The sequence below is a fragment of the Clarias gariepinus genome, chromosome 4, assembly GCF_024256425.1.
Source record: "Clarias gariepinus isolate MV-2021 ecotype Netherlands chromosome 4, CGAR_prim_01v2, whole genome shotgun sequence".
Taxonomy (NCBI): Eukaryota; Metazoa; Chordata; class Actinopteri; order Siluriformes; family Clariidae; genus Clarias; species Clarias gariepinus.
In genome coordinates, this window is record NC_071103.1 from 31,119,351 (window position 1) to 31,144,650 (window position 25,300).

At 35.7% G+C, this 25,300-nt stretch overlaps 1 protein-coding gene across 6 annotated transcripts in view; it reads left to right on the top strand.

Moving 5' to 3' along the window:
* The window catches only part of slc12a7b (solute carrier family 12 member 7b), an 82,140-nt gene that overhangs the window by 24,146 nt on the left and 32,694 nt on the right, over positions 1-25,300 (top strand). For all 6 annotated transcript variants that reach the window (XM_053495389.1, XM_053495392.1, XM_053495390.1 and 3 more), the window contains exons 2-4: positions 21,486-21,577; positions 22,602-22,733; positions 23,719-23,868. In XM_053495389.1, coding sequence (XP_053351364.1) covers positions 21,486-21,577; positions 22,602-22,733; positions 23,719-23,868 — 374 coding nt within the window. The remainder of the gene's footprint in view (positions 1-21,485; positions 21,578-22,601; positions 22,734-23,718; positions 23,869-25,300) is intronic.

Sequence of the window (25,300 nt, forward strand, 5' to 3'; positions counted from 1 at the left end):
TTAACATTTTAACTTAAGCTTATAGCCTGCTGAGGCTATTTAAATTTGTAGGATTTTCGAGTAGTTTTAAACTTATTTGGGGTTAATTCATATACTGTAGTATACATGCAGCAAAATCCTGCTAAGTAAAAATTTCAGTTTACATATATTTTATTTATTTGTCTGATGAAGGAAAAAACGGCAAAAAGTAACCAGTGCCATGTTCCTCATTCTGGGAAGTTTTGTTGATGATTTACTGAACTGTTATCATTCATTGTGACAAATCTGCAATCATATTTCCCACTCGATTATTTCACCATATCGTGCTAATGGAAATGTGACTGTACTGACAATAAAGCTGCGCCCTGGGTAGCGTAAAAGTCTCGCAGCAAAAGGGTCACCGGTTCGATCCTGAACTCGGGTTACTATCTGTTTAGCCTTTTTCACAAAGTCAACCTCTTGCATGCTCCCTGCCATCTGGAGTAGCTTGACTAGGTGTGCATGGTGCTGTTTAATGGAGTTACATGTTATCCAGGGTGTGTTCCTACTTCAGGTTTAGTGTTTCCAGGATAGGATCCTTATAATTCATTCACTCTCATCGCATATTTCACTTTATCTTATATACAGGGTTGCGAGGGGCCTGGAGCCTATCCCAGGAGACTTAGCGCATGAGGCGGATTATTGTTATTACTACTACAACTACTACTACTATTAATAATAATAATAATAATAATAATTATTATAATAATTCATTGCATCACCTATTTTTCAATTTAATTTATTCTTCTCTTAGGAGACATTTAACATGCCATATAACTGATTGAAAATACAATAGGAAAACGTCTGTAATTAGTTCTGGCCCTTGCATGCAATGTACAGAGACAGGCTTGAACAGTCGCTCGTGCCAGGAAAGTGTGTTAGTGTGTCCTTTGTTGAGGAGGAAGAGGAAGTACAATAATCTCACAGCTAATATACTTCAGACACACAAACTGATATGTGATACTGTCACTTAAAACAGTGAATAATGAACACAATCAGAATGAAACAATAAATAAGTAATGTCACTGACGGAATAGTGCTGGAAAAGTGTTTCAGTTAACATTAGCTGTTGAATTATTAATCCACCAGTGTACAGGTCCAATATGTGCAGTAATTGCTGGTACAAAAAGAGTCCCAGGAACAAGCAGTTTTTACTTTCATGTAGACAGGAGCTAGAAGTCAGTTTGAAAGCTCATGAGACAAAAAGCCTATATTTATTAACACGAGAATGTACTGGATGCTTTTATGATGCCGAGCAACACAATCACTGCATGTAGTCATTCATCTTCAGTAAATTTCTTTATATTTTGGAAAATTAAACCGACTATTACAAAATATGAAATATGAGGGGCTTCCAAGTCAAAATGGGACTATTGATAAAGTTTGTCATGAATGAAGATGTAAAACTGGTTAACATTTAAAAAAAGACTTCAAACAAAGTACAGTGAGGAAACTCTCGGCTGTAGCAAAACATTTGAATGGTGCAAACATTTTAAAGAAGGCAGTAATCAATGATGAAATCCCAGTGGAGTGAACATTCAGCAGGTCGAACACTTAATCCTTGAAAACCGATGGATAACTTCTGGCCAACTTGCAGATGAGACGCATCTCTCTGTGGGAACTGCACACACAATCATTCATGGACACCACTTGCACTATGCAGGAACTGTAAAGAGTTGGAAGTTATTGCCTCATGCACAGTACTGACCTTGATGGTAACCAAGCGCTAGTGAAACCCTGGGATAAGTCTATTGGGTGTATTTGGACGAGCTTAAGGTAACATAGGTTTTGTTTCATTGTAATCGGCCTACGAGAAGAGAAGATATACGCGATCTTGCACTTTCATTCCACGCACTTCATGATAACATTAACTTTAGTTCATTCCAGAATTCAACAAATGCCACTGTACATTTTTTAATGTAATGCTTATGAGTGTGCAATTAAATCCCATGCGAACTAAGTCGCGGGTACATCTAGTTAGAAAATGTAAAAGAAAGTTACAAGCATATATAATAATTATGGGAGTGAGCAGGAATGTGACTTTTAAAACATAGTGCCACTGTCATCTTGATTGCACACTCCGAAACATGCCTAGAAACCATTGACATCGGAAAAAGTCTTATTTTTGGCCAGGTCTAAATTAAGATTGTAAGCTTGGCCTAAATATTATCCATTAAAGCATAACTTTGAATCCAGTTTCCTGGTTTGTTTCTAAGCTGATTTTTAATCATAAATTTAGGCTTTGTTTTTGGAAAATCTGATTTAAACCCCATATATGGAGCACTAGCTGTTTCCCTTACTTGTCCTTTTTGCTGTGGGTTTCCCATTAAAAAAAAAAAAAAAAATTGTGGGAGTTACTGATAATAGAACAGTACAGGACATTCCTGGACCTAAACCAACTGTCAATGTTTTAAGTTTCAGTCTTCTAAGTATTGCTTTTAGTCCTGCTTGCCGTTTAGTGAAAGAATATCAGATTGTGCACTGCCATAACATGTACTGTAGCATTTCGCAATCACTTTTGAAAAAAGGGAGGCCTCTGCAGTGGGAACGTTTGCAGAACTTAAAATTTCCAGGTAATAAATTATTGCCTGAGCATGCTGGGCTGTTCTTATCATTGAAAGTGGGATAAGGGTATAAGGGTTGTTTTGAAATTTAAGACAGGCCTTGTTAAATTAACAAGATGAGACTGGATTCACTGCAGTGCTATACAGTACAAGTCCATCACCTTTGGCATGTGTGTGCATGCAGCGTGGCAGTTTAATGGAGCGTGACTTACAGTATTTGTGTGTGTGTGTGTGTGTGTGTGTGTGTGTGTGTGTGTGTGTGTTTTAACAATAATAAGACTTGGGACTATAATAGGACCTGAACAAAAGCCTTTCTGTTGTGTCTGTAGAAAGCCTGTAGCATCCTAAATTCTCCCATGGCTGCATCTTTGCAGAGGACGACATTTAAGAAATGCTTGTTTCCAGCCGTATAGCAGTCAAGTTGCAAAAGTTTTGTACAACAACTTGTTTGCATGTCACTTTATTATACATACTTCTCCCTTCTGGACTTTTAAACTCATTTCAGCTGCGAGTTATTGGTCAAGTATTGCAGATACCCTCATGGCAACAACATGCTTTACTCGATAATGATTTACAGTAAGATTTTGTAAAGTAACATTATTTACAACACAGTACTTTTCAGTTCGTGAATCTGATTAGTTGCTCATGGTAATTCAAATTACAGACCAAAATTACTATCCTAGCAATATTTGTTTATAGGTAGTCTTGGTACATAATCTAATAAACTGGTTACACAAACACTAAGTATAGGTAGATTTTCCCCATGACAACGACTTCAGAGTACTTTGTGTACTTTGCTTGCCTCTCAGTAAAATGACAGGGTGAAAGTTTTGACTTATTACCTTCAAAAGCGAGATAAGAGAGACTGGTGATAACACAACAGTTTTTCTTCAAAAATAAATCAAAGTAACCATTAACCAATTAACACCAATATATATATTCCGTCCATGAGTGAAAGCAAATCCACAATAAACAGTATGAACCACTGCATTAATTTGCCTTGTGGTTAGGTTGCAAAAGGAATAAGGAATTCGAGTGTTTTGAATTAATTTATGTAGAACTAAACATTGTTATCATTTAACAACCTATTTAGTGCATAAACTTTATAATTTTTTATAAATAAATGCTTATGGATAAAGTTTTCTATTTGTTTATATGTATAAATTTATTTAAGGGAAAATTTAACAAAGTGTACATCAACAAATCACAAAGATGCACACACACACACGTGCACACTCACACACACATACACCTGCTTGTTTTACTTGCCAGTGACCTTCTGAGATTTTGCCTACAGCTAAATTTAATCCTAAAATTATCCTCAGTAACCAAATAGGATACCTTTTTGGTTCTTTTACATGCACATGTGCAAACACACACACACACACACACACACACAATCACACACAAGGTATGAAAAACCTGTTATGGCATAATGAAATATAGCAGCTCTGCCTTTGGCTTGCGTGCTGCTGACAATACAGCAGTAATGGCACTTTATGGTATGGTTGAGTGGCATTAAGGAATGGGTGATATTACGTACTGTAGCTGCTGGTGGGGCTGTTGGCATGAAAACAAAAAGCTATTACACAAGAAAAATATATCAAGTCAGTACGGTTAATATAGATAGGTTTTAAGTAAATTATCCCATAGTATCTGTGTTAAAATCGATAAAGATAAATATGAAAGTCTTTGTATAATGATTCTGTATTTAAAAAACAAACAAAAAAAATGAAATTTAGGAAGTTAAAATGATATGTGGGCGTGTCCTTTAACAAGACAAAAAGAAGGACAAAAAAGCCACATATTCTAAAAAAGATTAATTTAATTTATATCTTAAATTAATTTTAAGATGGATAATAAAATGAATAATTTCAAATGGATTAAATACTGTAGTCATAAAAGCAAAAGCTGGTCAAAAACTTATTAGAAATGTATTGTTATGTTCACGAATTGAGTTATACTGTAAACTTGATATGAACTGAAATGACTGATTCTTAGTGCATTTTATTTTATGTTAGCATATGTTCTAGGGGGATTTGTGCTGGCTGAACATACACTAAATTGAAAATAAAATCACCGAAAAAAAAACATTGTGTCCCGAAGGTATGCAAACTTTTGCAGTCATCTGTAAATTCACATTTTCTGTAGAGGCAGGTCCTTCAGTACAGGCTTCAATTCTCTCCTTGTCTACTGGACTTTACTGTTTTCATTGTGTTAAGCAAGGTGTAGAGTAAAATAATTCTAATATTCACATATACAGAGTACTGTGCAAAATTCTTTTCTTAAGGTAATTTTATACACAAACCTTGTTATGCAAGTTTATTTTTAAGTATTTCTTATTAAGTCAGTACAAAAAAACATTTCTGATTTCCAAAAATTAGTATTCCAGCAAAATAATAGCAAAATCTTACAGAAAAATATCTGTAGGCCAAAAAAAAAGAACCTATTATATATAATATGTAAAATGACACTTTTTAGACAAAAAGAAAAGAAAGCTCCTGGGTTTTGCATGCATGGAAAAAGCAGCAGGCGCGACTGTGGCTGGATCTGCAGAATGTTCAGTAAAACTAAACAGCAAATTTCCTTATAAAACTTCACAAATTCTACCTGAGGATATAGTATATTTTAAGCTCTACCCTCTTTGCTTAAAAATAATCAGTAATGCTAGGTACAGATTTGTGCTGTTTTATAAGTAAAACAGCTGCTACAGTAGGTTTTGCTGAGTGTGCAGGAGAATATGAGTTCTTCTGGTAACTTTGTCATACTTGCTTCTTTATATTTTCATGCAAAACTCAGGAGCTTCATTATTAATTTTTTTTTGGTTCATTCTGAAAATGATATGTTTTTCAGGCATTGTAATGACATTCATTTAATGTCATTTTAACCAACAATATAAACATGATTGAACAAAATAGGAATAGGTCACACATGGAAAGAAATACCATAGACATCAGCAGGACTTCCACATAATTATTATTATTAATTGCTTATTGACCGATGTTGCACAGATTCGTGCCTTGATATTCAAGTGTTAAATAAAACCACACCAAATTAAAGCATGCAGATTGCCAATTGTCCCTAAAAACATCTGCTCTGAAAATTTTCGTTCCTCCCAGCATGTTGGTGCTACCTTTAGAGCACAAAAAATATAGAAAGTAAGAAGTTTTATGCTTTGCTTAGATTACTTACAATATAAAACACTTTTTTTTTATATCAGTTTAAATTGTACATTGGAGATTACATCATTTTGTGCATCAAGTTTAAGTGATAATGCCTAGTAGTTGACACGAACAGCCACAAGAGACAAACTATGGCACAAGCAACTTCTCTACCGGCAAGTGTGAACACCATATATAAAACGCTGATGTTATCATGAAAACTGTCACATTTAGTAAATTTGCCTATTCTCTGTATTGCTATTGGTTTATAATTTTACCTTCAAGTGTAACCCAGATAAGTATGGGATCCCTTTTGAGTCTGATTATTCAAAGTCTTTTATATCACGACACTGCTTTGTGCCAGTTACAGTTGGTAAAATCTTGGAAGTGGTGGCTTAGGCAGTTAAGGCTTTAGGGCACTGTTGGTAAAATCACTTGCCTGGAATTGTAATAAAGCAAGGGAAGAGGAGTTGCAGTTTGGATGGTACTTAAAGGCTTGGGCATAGTGCATTATGGGGTTTTAAATCAGATGTTCGTTAATATTACGAGCCTTTAGTTACTGAAACTATAGTTGGAAAGTGGATGCTTTATTAGATTTGTCTTTTTTTTCAGTTTAATTCTGCTCTGCTTTCTCCTATCCCCTTTCCTAATCAAATTGCAAACAATTTTTCATCTGGAATAATAAAGGTGGCTAAATAAATGACATGATTAAATGTTAAATTCCACTCTGTTATTCTCTTTCCTAATGTGTATTTGCTCAAGGGCTACTTGGATAAGGCATTTGTGTATTTGCCATGTGCTCTTCATCTACGTTCTGACCGTGACCTTATCCACAGAACAGTTATCAGGCAAGGGTCTGTGTTTAGTCCAATTACAAACATGCTTTAAAAATCTATAGCCTCTCCCACTCCCTCTCTCTCTCTCTCTTTCACCTAGTATGTTTAGCTCTCTCTTTTTTGACTAGTAGTTTGGCTTTGAACATTTTCATCATCATGGGAGCTCTCTTGGTCATGGGAGCACACTTGATCTCCTGTAAATTTTATATATTGATATTTTAAATGTTTTAAATAAAATTGGTAATATTGCAAATTATTTACAACTTGTATTTTGATGAGGATTTACAGAATTAGATGATGCATTAAAGAGTTAGTTGAGTTCTTAAATGTCAGGGAAAAGATTACATGATTACAAACAAAGACACAAATAATAAATTCAAATTCAATGTACACAACCAGGCACGGTATTATATGCAGTGAAATGCTAATACAACAGTCTGTGACCTAAAATAGAAATAGAATTGAAAGATTTCTTTACAATATAAGGAAATTACACTAAAATAAAATAAAAATAATGATAAAAGTAAAAAAAAAAAAAATTATAATGATAAAACAAAAATACAAATTTAACAATTTGAGATGGAATATACAAATTTACAAAAGTTACAAAAACAATATATTTAAAAAAAGAAATCACAGAATAAAGGAAGAAGGTATAATTTTAAATTGAGGAATATAAGGCAAATACTCAATAGGTTAAGAATATCTGGCCAAACCTGTTTTACAGAAAAAGAATTATGCCACTCCAGCATCAAGCTTTTTCAGAGAAAACCACTAGTATAAAAATGACATTCAGCACAAAGTTTGAACCTTTTTTGGGGTTCAACCGGTATCACATAACTCAGAGTTTTTAAATCTAGGTAAAATGCTATGCATCCATTTTGGCAAAATCAAGCATCTAGCAACTTCCCATAAAAGCTCTGACTTTAAGGCTGTTAACTGAAATGAATTTTTTTTAGAAAGAAGCACCTGAACCCTCCAACGTAAATCCATTGTAAGACTTTAATAAAGTCCTGGCCCCGTAACACAGGAGGTATGATCAATTCCTCATGGTCTACAACACTTGCTCTTATTTATGAAGAGGAAGGGTGGACATGATAAAGAACACAATTTATTAGATCATTTGAGAGCTCATGAGCCCATAAATTTTTAGGAGCCGGTGTCTAGGAGTGTACTGAGGCCAAGCATTTTTTAATTAGAAGAAGATTGAATCTGTCAGACCTGGGGGAGGGGATTAGAGGACACTGGGGTCGAAAATCTATTGTATGCTTGGAGATCTGGAAAACTGTGTATAAAAAAAAGAGAACATTGAGCTGATTTGGAGCAGGGTGGGTTGGGGTGAAATCTAACACAGCGCAATTCATCTAGTTTTTTCTCGTTAACATGACATTAGTACGGTGGCCCTGAAGTGCAAAACAAATTAACAAAACTGAACACAAAATAACAAAACCCAATACAAAATAACAAATTCAAAACCAAATTAACAAAACGGAAAACCAAATAAATAATATCTGACTGGCCGAGAAGTGCAATACAAATTAACAAAACGGAAAACAAATTAAAAACCAAATAACAAAACCCAAAACAATTTTTTTTGGAGGGGGGGAGTTTTGTTGTTTTGTTTTCAGATTTGTTAATTTGGTTTTGAATTTGTTAATTTGTTTTCCGTTTTGTTAATTTGTATTGCACTTCTCGACCAGTCCGATACAAACCGGAAAAGGTAGGTATAGTTAGCGAATGAAATGCTTACCGCTGATTGGACGAGACATCTGTCACTCAAGATATACAGGAAGTAGGAACTTGTTTCTTTATCTTTGTTTCTTGTGTGTTCTGCTTCACTTTAAACTATGATGGCCGTGAAGTGCAAAAAAATTAACAAAACTGACTTCAGGGCCACCGTAAGTTCGCCATATTTGAAACCACAATAATGTTTGCACATTCATACACACGCGAATCTACCGCTACTACAGTACTTCCTGTATATCTTGAGTGACAGATGTCTCGTCCAATCAACGGTAAGCATTTCATTCGCTAACTATACCTACCTTTTCCGGTTTGTATCGGACTGGCCGAGAAGTGCAATACAAATTAACAAAACGGAAAACAAATTAACAAAACGGAAAACAAATTAACAAATTCAAAACCAAATTAACAAATCCGAAAACAAAATAACAAAACCAAAAAACAAAACAACAAAACTCCCCCCCTCCAAAAAAATAGTTTTGGGTTTTGTTATTTGGTTTTTAATTTGTTTTCCGTTTTGTTAATTTGTATTGCACCTCTAGGCCAGTCAGATATTAGTTATTTTGTTTTCCGTTTTGTTAATTTGGTTTTGAATTTGTTATTTTGTATTGGGTTTTGTTATTTTGTTTTCAGTTTTGTTAATTTGTTTTGCACTTCAGGGCCACCGTACATTAGGTTTAATGACAAACACACTGAGAAAAGAAATGTCCTGAGATTTATGAACTTGTGTGTGCGGGCAACAGCATTAGGGGAAGACTACAGAGAAAACACACACACACATTCATTTCGAACAGCTGTTAATGTAACGTCAAAGGCAGCTAGATACACTAGAGCACTATACTGTTTTATATGCATATGCTCAAAGACGGCTGTGGTTGGCTTATTGACAGTGCAGTAAAGGTTAGGCCAGTTATGCTTATCTGAACACCAACATTAGAGAAATAGCTGGATTTGGAATTTGACTAAAATTGGATCCTTGAGTGTCCTGTTTGCAATCGCCTGGCATCCCATTCACATTGTGTGACACTGCAATCCTGTCTAACAAAAGCAGCTTATGGAATAAATAAAATAATGAATGAAAAGTCTTTTATACATTTAATATTAGGCTTTCGGTAATGCAATTATATTTGTCTATATTATCATTTGTATACACATCATACTTACACCAATCAGCTACTACATGAACACCAACCCAGATGAATTGAATATCACTGATTGTTAATTATATGCCAATAAACTGGTGATAGAATCTGGGATACTCAAAGCAAGCCCGTCTGGTCCAATTGCTGAAAAAAGTCAATGCTGGCCTTGATAGAAAGGTCATGATCATGTACTGTATCAGGTATCATAATACCTATTTCTTAGAAACTGGGGTTAACCCAGGGGGTTAAAAAAACAAAACCTTCCAACAGTGTTTGACTGATGATGTCTAAAGATATATCCAACTATAGAAACTTTAAAGCACTATTTTAAGTTGCTCTCAATAAGAGCATTTGCCAAACGCTTGTATGTAAATGAATCAGAGCTTGGCAAAGAGTTTAAGGTTGTTGATCCGGCCTCCCAATTTTCCCAGCTCTCAATACGACTGAGCATCCATGGAATGTGGTAGACAAACAAGTCTGATCGGCGAAGGCCCTACCCCACAACACCTAGCACCCACAAGATCTATTGCCAACTGCCCCACCCAGACACTGCACACAGCCTGAGATCTTGTGGAGTCATGTCCCGAGGGGCCGGAGCTGTCACGGCAAAACAAAGGGACAAAGAGAAAGCTGTCACGGCAAAACATATGTTTTACATTTGTAATGTTATGGCTGGTCAGGATATACAGAATATGTTTATACAAATATATAAATGTGTAATTTAATGGTCAAATCTGAGCTGCATGGAATTAACCATTAGGTTTATAGTAAAGCTAATGGTTCAATAAATTTGTTTTTACATGTATATAATTGTCAATATGGCAAGGTTTTATGTAGAGAGACATTTATATGGCATTTATGGAAGGAGTCTTAAATGTCAGCGCTTTATAAAACTCATAGGTAAAGCTACAACTTCAGGATTTTTAACAGTGGTGAAGTGTTCAGGCCTGAAAGGACTTTCAGGTTTTTGCAACAGACTGCCTTTTTTTTTTGGCGTCAAGAAAGAGAAGTAACAACTGAAAGTACATCTGGAAGATGTTTTGCAGACATTGCACAACCATAAATATATCTTTAAATGATTCTGACACAAAAAAAATGCAATTCGTTCATAACTTAAAAAAAAAATCATAAAAAAGAAAATTATTAAGGTAAGAGGCACTTTTAACCAGTAATGCTTTGTGTCATGCCACATCACACCGCCCAGTCACTAAATACTTCCTTATAAAATCATACATTGTTGTGTCAGGCCTGTTTTTTTAGCCATTTTAGGGTAAGTAAATTGCAGTGAAACAAATCAGGAAAAACGAGTAGTAATGTAGTACATTCTGTCCTACTCCTTTTTGTTCTCAGCGTTGAGGTCATGGGGGAAAAAAACCTAAACAAATTCAGCATTGACTAAAGATTGTCAAGTACCTAATAGTAACGACAATGAAGGTGGCTTTGAACTGCAATTGCTATAAACAGTTTTGCACTCAAAAATGATTATAAGTAATTGTATAATCCAGATATAACCCAGATGAGGGTGTTTTGCCGATTTCCTTTAAGAGTTTCTTTCTCATGTTGTCTCAGGTAGTTTTTCCTTGCATTTGTCAACCCCTGGCTTGCTCCTTAGGGATACATTTATACATTTGTAATTTAAATTTCATTCAAGCTTTTTTGTGGCAGTCATGATATTTGTGTCCTTTTTTAAAGCACTAATAAAATTTATATTAATTAAACTGAACACCGCTTGTTACTGATACTGTGTGTCTTAAGTAACACCTACTGTACTATAGTATCTATAAAACAATTAAAGTGTCCAGACTTGCTCATATGTAAACAGTGTAGTGTCTATACAGCAAGCAGCATGTTTGCAGAAGTTTTTTTTATTTTTTTTTCCCTCTTCAGTTGCTCTTTGCTGATTCACTGCTCTACTACATCTGTAAGGAGCATTTTTTTTTTTTTTAAGTACTTTTGTTGCTGATGAAGCGAACTCGCCAGCTGGATTCGCCTTCACCAAGGCAACAGGAAAACACCTGGTGCCTGCTGTTCATTAGGCACTCGGGAACTTTGTTTAGTTTTCAGATCTTTTCACTAACTTTCCCCATGCTTTTTCGAAAGCAACTCAATTCTTTTAAAACACTAAGACATGAACCTACTGTAGATCCGGAGAAGGCCGACCCTGCTTTTAGTTGTCAGTGATGCCCTCTGGTGGATACTGCATCATTGTTGTGTTTCATTTCATGGCAGTTTTCAAACTTTCACAGTTTTTGCATGCTAACATTATCCATATTCAACCAAACTCACTCTTAACTTTAAACCTGCTGTCATTTAAGGCTTCTGGGGCAGACTGTTTTATGGCCAAAACATAATTGCTACTGTAATTGCTACTTTTGCCTCCCTGCACAAATGCACACACACACACACACACACATGCACGCACGCACACACACGCACACACTCCAACACACTTTTTTTGTTCTCGAATGGAAAAGTACATGTTATGGATTGCATTAGAACTTGCCAGGACTTTTAAAATTTTCGTTCTGTCAGTTTATTTTTTTGACACACACAATAAATATGCATTGCTGTCAGGATTAGGGATGCGCTGTGGCACGGAAATGTTATTAATGGCACACCACTAATCTGCTGATCAATACTGGTGTTTTAATCTCATCATTCTTGTGATTTCCTGTTTTGTGTTATTGACTTCTTGTGGGAAATTAAACATAATATTTTAACTGTAAAGTAAATTCCATTATCCTTCTCAGGTTTAGTTATTTTTCATTGCGAATCGTCTAAAAGTTTTAAAAGGCCAGGATCATCATTTACCGACGTACCTTCTTTAAAATGTTTGCAACTTTCAAATGTTTTACTGCGACTAAGAGTCTCATGACTGCAGTATACTTGAAGTCTTCTGTGAAAGTCAATTGCTTTTACACCTTCATTCACAAGAATGAAGTCCCAGTTTGACTCGAACACCCCTCATATTTGTGATGGGCAAGTATTACGAACTTTGGTTGAGTGATATGTTATATTAAATGCTGCCTTTTTTCATTTTAAGTCTTGTTTAAGATTTATTTAAGAAGTTCATTTTGATTATTTATTTAACTGTTATTATTTATTATATAAACATAAAAAAGACAAATTCTGCTTATAGATATCCTTCAGGTGGTTCCTCTGCCTACACTCAAGGCCTATAAGTTTTATAAAAAGAAAAGGATTTTGCCAATCTTGTTAAGTGATTACTGCTCTGTTCACATGCTGATGAAGAGGTGGTTAATGACCACTGATCAGGCTTTGTGGTGTGTAACCACATACCTTTTAACACCAGAAAACAGAAATGCAGAGTTATTTTCCCATAACGTGATCAGTAATCGCATGACCACATGTGAAATCCTCTGTAAAGAAAGTTCCCAGACCTAATCACTGGACGATTTTGCGTAGATTGCATTAAGAGAGCGGTTTCATTTTCTCTTTTTTTTTTGCATTATATACAGAATTTTTTGTTTTTCCCCTCATGCTTCAATGTCCTTTTACTCATGCTGTTTAGAGCCTTGGTGTGTACCAAGACAGTTCTCTCAGCTACAGTAAGTGAACAGCAGTGCATATCTCTTTTTTTAGGCTTGCACATCTTTCTCTCTCTTCCTCTCTCTCTCTCTCCCTCATTTATCCTTGAGCTCCTCCCTCTCTGTTAGTGCCGATGCTCAGGGATCAGCATCTGATGTGTCACTGGCATCAGGTTGGCCGTGTGACAGTAGCTGATCATCAGAGCAGGGATTAGCATATAACCTTCCTGAGCTCAGGCTTAGGGAACCTGAACGCAGCCACTCTCCCAGCACAGCCCTCTCCTCTCCATCAAGCATGGAGCAGGGAGAGAGCTCCCGACGCCAGGGTAAGTGTCTGGGGTCACTCTATGCTGTTTGCTGTTAATTTTAAGGATTCCTAAAAACTCAGGCTGGACAATATGTTTGACTCAGCTATATTTTTTACTTGTAGTTAACAGCTTCTTTGTTTGGCATATGTTTCCCGATATTTAAGTATGTTTTTAAGGTTGGTCATATTCCTTTATATGATTTATCCTTATTCTTAGCTGGTAATACTGCATTAGCATTGTAATTTATTTGTTGGGTTGAAGTAATGAAGTGCATCCTTCTCTATAGCTTCTGGCACTGGTATTTTTAGGGAAACCTAGCTTAGGTATATGTTAGGCAGCTTAGAGTTAGAGCTGAGCAGGTATAAATAGCCCGCATACTCAGTGACAAAGTAAAAGGTGCTCTTCAATCACTAACGGTGTTTGATTTATACGTTTCCATTCAGACTTTTACTGGTAGTTACAGGCTTATTGGTTTTAGACTAGATTGAAATATCTTGTTGTGAGCGCTGGGCCGGTTATCTGTACTAAGTGATGTTTATTCCAGACATGTTTTAAATACCTATACTCTGGGAGAAAATAGTACAAAATTATCTCTCTCTGCAGTCTCTCTTTCTCAGAGTACTATGGCTATTGTAATGGGTCGAGCAATAGGCCAGCTCAAGGACTTCACTGCGCTCTACCTCAGGTACACCTGCAGTCATTCATCATTGAGACTGGTGCAACCCCCAGCAAATTCAGCAGAAATGAGAACAGTGCTGTTACTGTAAATCAGGCACAGCTTTAAATCAGATAGCATTGTGTGGACATGTCTAAAGAGGTGATTAAAGTCAATGCTCATTTAGATTTCCGTTCGTCATCTCTGGTTATGCTCCTTCTTTTTTTTATTAGCAAGAACACCGACATAGATTTATATAGAGAGGTGTCTGGATTGAGATAGGAAAGGTGTGGATGCAGTTACCCTGACTACTACTGTATATGCTGGTGACTTTTAGAACTGCAGGATTTATATAGAAACCTTTAGCCTTTTCCACTGCTTACATCTACAGTATACCCCTGCACATGCATGCCATTATCCAGGCTACCAATAATGTGTCAGGAGCACAGTTAATAAGAGTGTGCAGATACAGATCAAGAGCATAAATAACAATTTAACAACATAAAAAGCTTAATCAGTTAACTTTGATATATATAAAATGCCATAATGGGAGAAAAACTGGATGGCCATGACTTTGACTTGGTATTGGTATTGATATTTAAGAAACTGCAGAAAAAAACTACAGCAAGTGTCAGAGTTGTGAGTGGAAAGCTGAGTGTTGTGAGTGGAGTGGACTGGAAAGTTGTAAGTGGATTTGAAGGCCAACATTGTTTGAGCTGGCAGAATGTCTATGATAACTTAGATAAGCAACCATGATGAACGTAAAAGAATTTCAGAATGAACAATATGCTGAAGCTTAAGGTGGGTGGCCTACAACAGCAGTAGAAGCCCAGACTGAGATCCATCCTTGTCAGCCAAAAAAGGGAATGAGTCTTACCAGAACTGGCAAGTTGATGTTCTAAGTAAAGATGTTTGTAGTTGGTGTATATTATATCATTGAAATTTCAACAGAGTTCCAGGAGGTGTTTAAAAAAACTGGTGTAGATTTAAACACTGATTAAAAGGAAGTATCCTCCAGTTCTTTCAATGTAACAAATTTGTGTTATGTGTGTTAGCAGTGAGGAAAAAGCAAACTTCTCAACTCCTTCATCTAGTGTCTCCTTTATCGCATGTTGCTCTGATTAAATTATAGATGGTAAATTCTGAACAAGTGAGTGAGAATGTATAAGGGGTAGAGTCTTTTAATTTGGTCCAAATAATTAGAGCTCCAAATAGTTAGAGTGTAATGTTTGCAAGATTCTTTGCTTCATCTCAACACTAGATAAGAAACTTGTATAGTTTTTTTAACCTTTGCCGTGTGGTTCTTAAACAATACTGTATTTTGATAGAAATCTGGATTATGCAATATAAAAATCTGAAACCCCCTTAAACACACCAAGCCTTCCTAGTGTAATAATAAACAATATTTGGGTCTTGAATAATGTCAATAATGGCCCAGATTTTATAGTGTAAATTTGTGATGATCTTAGTAGGTTTGTGATACTGAAGTAATCAAGCATCATATTTGCAATCATGATATTGAGATATAATGTATGTGTTTGTGCCCTGTATAATCCCTGCGATGGCCAGGGTGTACCCCGCCTTGTCCCCTAAGCCTCCTGGGATAGTCTCCAGGCCCTCTGCGACCCTGAATACAGGATAAAGCGGTATAAATGATAAGTGAGTGAGTAAGTGAGTGTTATCAATATCACAGTCACTTACACTGGTTAGTTAGGAGGCTGTGTAGGGATGAATGCGGCCATTGCTATGCCTAATACTAACAGTTGTTGTTCTAGTGTAACTAACAGGCTCGCAGTCCTTACTGAGGATTTTGAGCCCTTCAGAAGCCCCTGAGTTCAGAAGTTCAGATATTTATTAATGGTCTTTCCTATTTATTTTAAATCATTTTATTTGGCTGGTTTTGCGCAAAGCTCCATCCATGGCCAGATGAGACTCACTGTTTTATCGTTATTAAGGCTTTGTGTAAGTGAGTGTGATGTGGGCAATGATGCAAACAGGTCAGTAAACTGGGTCATTGTCCTCTTCCTGGTAAATGAAAGTGGAACATATCTCTTGCGAATTGAGCTATAAGGTATAATAAAGATGGACAAAGAACAAATATAATTTTTAAATGTTATATAGCTGTGTAGATGTACATCTCTGACTGCATTCTGGCTGCAGTTAACGATTATTTGCATGAAGCTAGCAATATTATTACGTATCTGAGAAAGTGCACTGAAAAACTACAGAGCAGGTTTAACAAAATGTCTTTGCAGATTTCTAGTTGAACTCGAGTGATGTAGCGGAGTTCGCTGAACTTTCAGAGGCTGAATCCACAGATCATGCTGACAACGCTGCCATTTCTACCTCCAGGGTTTGTCCAGTGTGTTCTAGTGCTTCTGATTTAGGTCATGCCAACTTTGTATTTAAATCCAATTACATATACAGATACAGTCTTTGCATTTACTCTTTTGTAAGTGAGACACGTCTGCTTTCACTATCTTTTCCAAATTTTCTTTAGTAGCACGCACATCATTTGCTGTTTAACTAGCTCTTACTAATATCCAGTTCATGAAACTTAAAGAAACAAAGTCAAGCATCACATAAAGTGTGTAGTTATAATGAGCTTTTGTTTCAAGATGGGTTTAATGATAGATAGATACTGTACATAAATCCAGATGCTGAAGACTTAGCAATAGTAAGAACCTTAAATCTATAATGAGATAGATCAAAGTTTGTTGTTGATGTATAATCCCTTGCACAGGCAATCATGGGAATGCTGTAGATAATAAACCACTGTCTATCCACTACCCTGAACTGTGTGATTTTTTATACTTCATCACTCTTATACTGTTTGTCACTCTTGATGGGATTTTCATTGCTAGGGCATGCAGAAAAAAATTATGAAGAGAGCTTAGGACTGCATTTGGTGTGAATGAGGAAGAGAACAATCACACTATTCTATTGGCTCGTCCTTTGGGATTAGGTATTTTTATGGTATAAAATGTTGCATTTAGATTATTTTTGTATTCCATCAATCTAGGAACCTCTGTAGTCCAACTAGGGATCATGGAGGCCAAAAGCAATTATTGTATCCATAGTATTTATTACCATTTTTACAACCGTGGTAGGACCTATGGTCAACATTCGCATGCACATTCACACATTATGAGCAATTTGGGAACGCCAGTTAGCCTAAGCTGCATGTCTTTGGAAACCGGTGTACCGGAGAACATGCAAAAACCATGCACTCTAGACCCCCAAGGCGGGAATCAAACCCAGACCCTACGACAGTGTGCTGACTATTATTGCATTGTCATTTATATTTCTACGAAGCTGCTTTGTGATAGCGTCAGTTCTTAACCAGCACTATGTACAGTAAATAAGATTGAATTTAATTAAGTTTAAAATATTTTGGCAGTATGTTTTAAGAAATCATGGCTTTTAGCAGTATTTTATAACAATTGCATTCACTGATCAGATTTTATACAGTGTACTGCTAATTATCATGTATGTATCACAGGGCATGTCACCTCCTCTACCAATGCTGGAGGAACAATGCCTGGAGCCAGAATTGACTCATCTTAAGCACATTAATTTATTATTTTAGTTAAATTTCATAACAAGCAGAGACTGTATGCCGGTTGCTAGTCAAAGTGTTGCTCCATGTCAAAGTGATTGATGCTCAAATATTACAACGTTTCTCTAAGCCCTGTTCATATTTCAGGTACATTTCTTTTTCCTCACATTATTGTTGCTCTTTTTTCCCCTCCACTTAAAGAATTTAATTATGCTTTCTGATGATTTTAGTTTCATCTGTATCGTCCTTTGGAATAGGACATCATCACTTTGTCTCCGTAGTGTCTTTACTAATCAAGTTACCTTCTCTAATAACAACATGCATAAATGCTTAGATCCTGACTTTTTGCAATGTTTTAATAAACAAGCATGTGCCATAAACTTTATGACATCATTAAGAACTTAATTACAAGGTTTATTATTAACTATCTAGATAAGAAGGTTTATTCCGAAGGAGACATTAATATTTTTTTAAATGATCATGATAGACATTAACGTAAATAAATAGTCTGAACAGCAGGATAAATGTGGAAGTGTAGTCACATGGTGACTTTGACATTTTTATCTATAAGACAAAATTTGTGCAGGCAATAATGTCCACCATGGACCACGATTTCCATTACTGCACTACACAGTCATGTTCACGCTCACCTTCTAATCATGCACACCTGTTTTTAATCAGTCACACTAAATAAACAGACACTGAACTCATGCTCATTGCAAAGTATTTGCTCAGTTTGCCAAGTCTTAGTTTTCTTTTGTTAGGATCTTTTGGATATTTTGACACTCTTTTGTTCTCTGTTCTTTGGATTTTGGGTTTACCTGTCATAATCTGTTTGCTCTTTGAACGTTTTCCCTGTCCCTGTTTATGATCCTGTGAGTTGGAGTTGGATTTATATTTCTATGCACATGAGCAATGCAGTCGTTAAATCCACAACAACAAATTGTAGGCTGAAGTTTGGGGCATCATCGGTGCTGTTTTGGATGACCCATAGAGCCAGAGGGACAGCATTGATCGCCTTTACATTCCAATTATAGGAAAATCAATGTGGCAGGGTCTGCTGGGTTAATTGGACTGTGCTCCGTGTACTCAGGATTTTGTTGGCAGTTCCACTGCTTTTGGCATTGCATTTTCTTTCTTTAGTTATACATTGTTGTCCATGCATGAAGAAATGTGTGTAGTTGTTTAGTCTGTGAAACAACAAGAGACAAAATAAAGAGGGTGTAGTTGTAAATAATTCAAACAATAGTGTAAACGAGCTTGACTCTTTGAGTCATCCCTAGTCTGGTAGAACAGAAGTGCCATGTTTCCTGTTATACTATAGTAAAGCTTCAGATGAATATATACTGTACATACAGTGCATTATTTCTTATTCTTATATACAACATATAGTAGGGATAGGAATAAGCATTGACCACCCGATATGACATTATCACAATACCTGGGTGCTGATTTGATTTAAATTGTGATTCTATAAGTTTCACGATTTTATAAGCATCCCTATTCAATATACATTTCTTACAGTTTTAAGACTTTGAATCTTTAAAAAACATTTTCATGACTCTATACCTTATCACCTAGCTTTATTCAACAGTTAACAACTGAATTAAACATGAGTTATTAAATGTACCCCATTCCTTATATTTTTATTTCATAATTATTATTTTTGAACAAACTTAGAAATAATTCACTCCTACCACATGGGATGCCAATCTGGAAATACAGTGAAACATGGCATTCCGAGTAACTCAGTCTTTTGCAAGATAAGCAAAATTTTTAAATACATTTTACCTTGATGAACAAGCGAGGTCTTGAAATACGAATAATATGCGTGCCCTTTGTCTGCCGAGTGTCACGTGATCACAACTGACCCAATGGTTCTTCTCTCTCTCGTGCGCTGTGGGATTATGGGTAAAGTTTCCTCAGTCTCAGTTCGTGTGCGTCATTCGTATGGCCAACATCTGTGCACGCATGTACTGTTTACTATAACATTGTGACCACGTGTGTTCGCACACATAAAGCATTTTTTTAATTTTGTGTCCAAGTGTAGTGACTATTCTGTTCTTTAGTAACTGTACTGCAACAACGGCCTCCATGAAGAAAAAGGTTAAAAAGGCTGTAAGCAGTGCAGGAGATGAATCTGTTTAACGACAATTCAATGTCACATTTCTGTGAAATCTTCAAATGGAATCAACAACAAGTGTAATAATAAGAGAGGTTCCTTTTTAAAGATTCGAGTTTGCCTACAGAGACACATGTGCACACATGAATATTTTTGGGTTGTGGAACAAATCATCTGAGTTTCCAATATTTCTTATGGGGAAATTTGCTTTGATAAGTGCACTATGAGTGCTTTGGATTACAAACACACTTCCGCATATCTAATAGGAAGATGAATGAATGGATGGATTGATTGATTGATTGATTGATTTAAGCTTTTCTGATATTCTGTGAACTTTTTAAAGGCTCTATCTCTTATATCTGCCTTTGTTCTATGTGTTAAAACAACCCTCTTTGCAATTCCTCTTTCTTATATGGTGATATATTCTGTGTCTCACTGGAGAGCTTTTGTTTAAGCAAAAAATTGTTTCCTATCATCTGTCTGACTCTAGGTCTCCATATAACTTGCATGTTAAAGACTTTCTTTCTTTTGATGTTGTACAGGATGTATGACCAAGAGCCTTTAAATATGCTCTATTTGTTGAGAACAACCATACTGCAACAATATCCAAGTTGCCATATCCAGAATTAAATACATGAATGCAACACACAAATTTTTACAAAATAACGTTGCTAGAATAATAACTAGAACATTTTATTGCACACAAAAAAATTTTCTGTAATAGATTATGCAAGGTAACAGGACTATTTTAAAAATAATTATGAAGATTTTATTAAAGGTCTTTTTTCCCCCTCTGTTAATATTTGTAAAGGCAGAATTTTTTTTTATAATTATCATTACTGACATGCAGTTGGAATGATGCTAGTAAATGACTTATAAGTGGTTGACTCGTATCACAGCTTGTCTGGACACAATTGTTAAAGTTTACAAAATGCAAAAATAAATAAATAAATAAAACGCTGCAGCAAAATTAGAGGTTTTATTACACTTAAACCATGTTGTGTTTCCGTAAGTATAAAAATATGTTTTTCCTAATGTTATGGTCTCTGTTTTGTTATGGCATTTATTGATAGTTATTGGCTATTATCATGCAATTTCAGTTTGTCTGTGTTCTAGTCGCTTTAATTAACCTAATAAATGTAAAATGTATGGCACATGTCTAGACATACTGTACCATGAACTTATCTGGTAATACACAATACTGTACAAAAGGCATGAGCCGCCCCTCATTTCTTCATATTAAACTAAATTAAATTATAGAAATAGAAACAGATGTTTTATTGTGACAGGATGCAAAGTGCATAAAAATACCAATAAGAGTGGTTGTTTAGGTAACAATCACTGCAGCAACCTCATTTCCCCTCTCGTCTTTTTTAACCACTCAGCATTCAGCATCACCAGTATACTAATCACTGGCCTCATTATCAGCACCTGTTTCTGACATTTTTATGCCTTAAGTTAGATGTGTTTTTATGGTAAAATCATTTAAAATTCACTGTATGGCTCAACAAACAAAAAGTATTTTTCTGAAACTGGTCAGACACAGGGACTGGACTGAAAATGAGAGACAGACACTTGCTAAAAATGAGAGCCAAAAAAGTCCTTCAGAAAGAATGGAGAACTATTCCTCAACACTACAAAAAAATACAAGAAAGGCTGTTTCGAAAAAAAAAATCTGAAGAAATGAGGGGTGTGCACAATATTGTATATTATGTTGACGCTTTTACATAGAGATGTTCATTTGTTCCTGAGATTGCAAAGATACCTTTCAATGTTAGAAGAGTATAATTTGTAAGTACAAAGTCCTGTTTTTTTTTTTTTTGTCTCAGGTGATGGAACCCCCAAGGAAAGCAGTCCTTTCATCAACTCAGACAATGACAGGGGCAGCCTCTATGATGGCAAAAACATGGCACTGTTTGAGGTACTCTGACTGTTTCTGTCTAAGCTAATAATGATCTCCTTTGTCAATTTGGAAATTTTTCATAAAGTTTGAAAATGTGCTAGATTGTTAATACATGTTTACATTTACAGTATTGTTTGTGTGAATTATGAAACAATAGGATGGTAAACAATGTGCATAGATAGATGGATAAGTTAAGTTCTGCCTTTATTCATCACATATACAGTACTTATCCTGTACATCAGTGCACAGTGAAATTCTTTATTTTTCACATATCCCAGCTTTTAGAAGCTTTTTTTGAAGGTCATAGCGCAGGGGCAGCCATTATACAGTGGAGCAAAAAAGTATTCAGTCAGCCACCAATTGTGCAAGTTCTCTCACTTAAAAAGATAAGAAAGACCTGTAATTTTTATCATAGATATACCTCAACTATGAGAGACAAAATAAGAAAAAAAAATCCAGAAAATCACAGTGTAGGATTTTTAATGAATTAATTGGTACATTCCTTTGGAAAATAAGTATTTGGTCACCTACAAACAAGCAAGATTTCTGGCTCTTACAGATCTGTAATTTCTTCTTTAAAAGGCTCCTCTGTCCTCCACTCGTTACCTGTATTAATGGACACTGTACAGCGTCACTGAAGGAGACAAGGTTAAGGGCCTTGCCCAAGGGTCCAACAGTAACAACCAGGTGGAGCTGGGGTTAGAAACACCTTTTGATCAGTAACTCAAAGCCTTAAAAACACTAAGACACCACCGTCCCAGATAGATAGATAGATACATACATACATACATACATACATACATACTGTACATACTGTACATACATACATACTTACTTACTTGTGTTCTTTATTGGTTATAAAGGAAATTCCAAAGGTGTTGCGTTGACAGTTTTATTGTGTTGTCTTATCCTTACATGTCTTTTGATTTTGAACAAGTTACTATCAGGCCTCCAGCTATTGATTTCACAGTGCGAGTATATTTGGCACATAATGTGCAGCCATTGATTGATGCCTTTTTTTTCCACATTTTGCACATTGTAGGAAGAGATGGATAGCAACCCAATGGTGTCATCGCTTCTCAGCAAACTGGCAAATTACACCAACCTTACACAGGGGGTCCGGGAGCACGAGGAGGCAGATGAGGAGGAGGGAGCAAAAAAAAAGCCTGTCAAAGTAAGTACCACACTTTGAGAAGCAGTCATTTTGTGATTCAGAAGTGTGTTTAAATTCAGAAGCAAATTTAAAGTAAATGTACCTATTGTTTAAAATGTATACAGTTTTGCATTTAAACTGTAAGTCTTTGTTTTCAGTCTTTGCCCTTAAGTGAAATGGAAAATATGAAAGTGTTTTTGTCTTCAGGTTAGGTGTACACTAAAAACAAACTCTTTAGTTTCTCCCTATTCGATTTGTGTATGCTTTGGCACACTTGAGGCACAGGCTTGTGTAAATGTGGATCCTGTTTCTCCTATAAAAAATTGCAATAAAAAAATAATAATCCTGAATAGAGATCCATACATCGCAATTTGGAATCATAATTCAAATGATAAGCAAAATGCTAAGACTGTTAAATTATACCTTATGTTTAGTCTGCTCTACATGTTTCTTTTTACTTGTACATACTGTATATCTGAGAGGAACAGCACAGTGATGAGGTTCATTGCCTTGTTGGGTTTTATACTAAGAGTGGCTTAGTATAAAGCCTGCTGGTCGGTCAGGCCACAAACATACAGGGAAATGATTTTGCAAAAGGTCATGACCTTGCAAAATGCACAAACCTATCGTAGATTTTAGAATGAATAAGAGCCGTGATTTTGATAAATGGTTATAGCTGAGTATTGATTGTTCCACATTTGGTCAAGTTATTATTACTAGTGATACTGATTTTCTTTGTATTTTTTCCAGTCACTCTATACAATAAAGAAATAGTCTATATCATAAATTATAATCTGTGATCATAATGCAGATGTGCAAAATAGTTTCACAATACTTTCAAAGTTGCATTATAACATCAGGATTTAGTGATTTTCCAAACTTACAGTATTAATGCAATACTTTAAATATGAATACTGTACCACTTTAAAGTTTCTATTCTGTTATCATAGTTTATTTTATAAAGAGTTTGAAAAAACTTTGTATTTTATGCTTCTACCTTACACAGAAGAGTCCACAGATGGGGACATTCATGGGAGTCTACCTGCCCTGCCTTCAGAATATACTGGGGGTCATCCTGTTTCTGCGAATGACCTGGATTGTTGGAACTGCAGGCATCTTGGAGGCCTTTATCATTGTATCTATGTGCTGCTGTTGTGTAAGTATACAGTTTGCTTTTTTAAAAAGTGCCTTGATAGATTTAAAAACCACAGAATAATTCTATTAAAGGGGCTAAAATTAGATGTTCCATATTTTGTTTAATAAATGTTTTATTAATTTTAGGGAACTTGATCTATTACTTGTCAGTGACAATGAGAAAATCAAAGTAAAGCGAAGCTGAATATGAGAAAACATGCAGTAGATGGAAGTTTAGTCTGCCTTTCTGGTCAAGCAAAGCTCTAACATTTTATGCCTCTTGGCAACCTGGTGTGTAATCTTCGGTGCCTGGGACTCCGACACAGGTGTATATTTATATCGCAGAGCAGACAATGGGATCAGTCGTCTTTTTTAAGGGAATGCTTATTTACAAGAGAGGCAGAGCGGTTCCTGTCTTTGTGTCAATATCCAGACCCAACTTTTGGGGGAATGCTTATTTACCAAAAATACATATATTGTATTATATGTGTATATATATGTGGTGGTTTGACTTTTCTAGATCACAAGTTGTTATATAATTACTGTAAATACATTTGATTTAAACACAGGAATGTAAAACTCTAATTACATCACATCTTATTTAGCACTAGATTTTAAAAATTGTTAATTAAAAGGGTCGAAAGTCAATTACATTGCTCCGCTTGCATTTTTGTCACAATGTGTATGACATACTATGTTGTAGTTGACTGATTCATGTTGCAATGATGTCTTTGTGCCTGCTGGTAAATCTTGCAGTCCTGGCTTTAATAGTTTGCTTATACTGGTTCTCAGAAAAAAAAAAAAAAATGCACTTGCAGTGGGCATTTTGTATCCAGCAGTTGTTTTTTGAATAATCATAACAGAGTCTATGAATAAATTAGACAGATTATTGTCACTCCTCACTAATTATCACTCCTCACAGTGTTTGCCTGAGATCACAGACTCGTTCATTACTAAGTTCCTGTTTGAGGTAATGGACCCGTAAGTGGCTTTAGGGCAGATTTTAGACTATGACTGTGACTGAAGCAGCTGAAGGGATTTGTACTGACTGCTTGTCCAAGTTAGTTTAGGGAAACTAGAACACACAGGGGCGTTATGTAATAGTAATAGAAAAATCCTCTAAAAAGAATGAAATAGTTGCACATCTGTGACTCGGCTTTTACAAAAAAAAAGGTTTAATAACATCTGGTGAAGTTTTATTCACATTTTGCATTTTGCAAGGTTTGCATACAGTATGTGTGTGTGTGTGTATACACATTTCATTTCTGAAATGCACTGTATGTACGTATGTATGTATCTGACACCACCCCACCCCTAAAAAAGGGTTTTGGACCAGGATTCAGAAACAGCACAAACCTCATTACCAGGACATCATGAGGTCAATTCTGGGACATGAAAAAATTGGGGTTTTTCAAAATATTTACATGTGGTTTGAGTTGTGGCTTTAAAAGAAA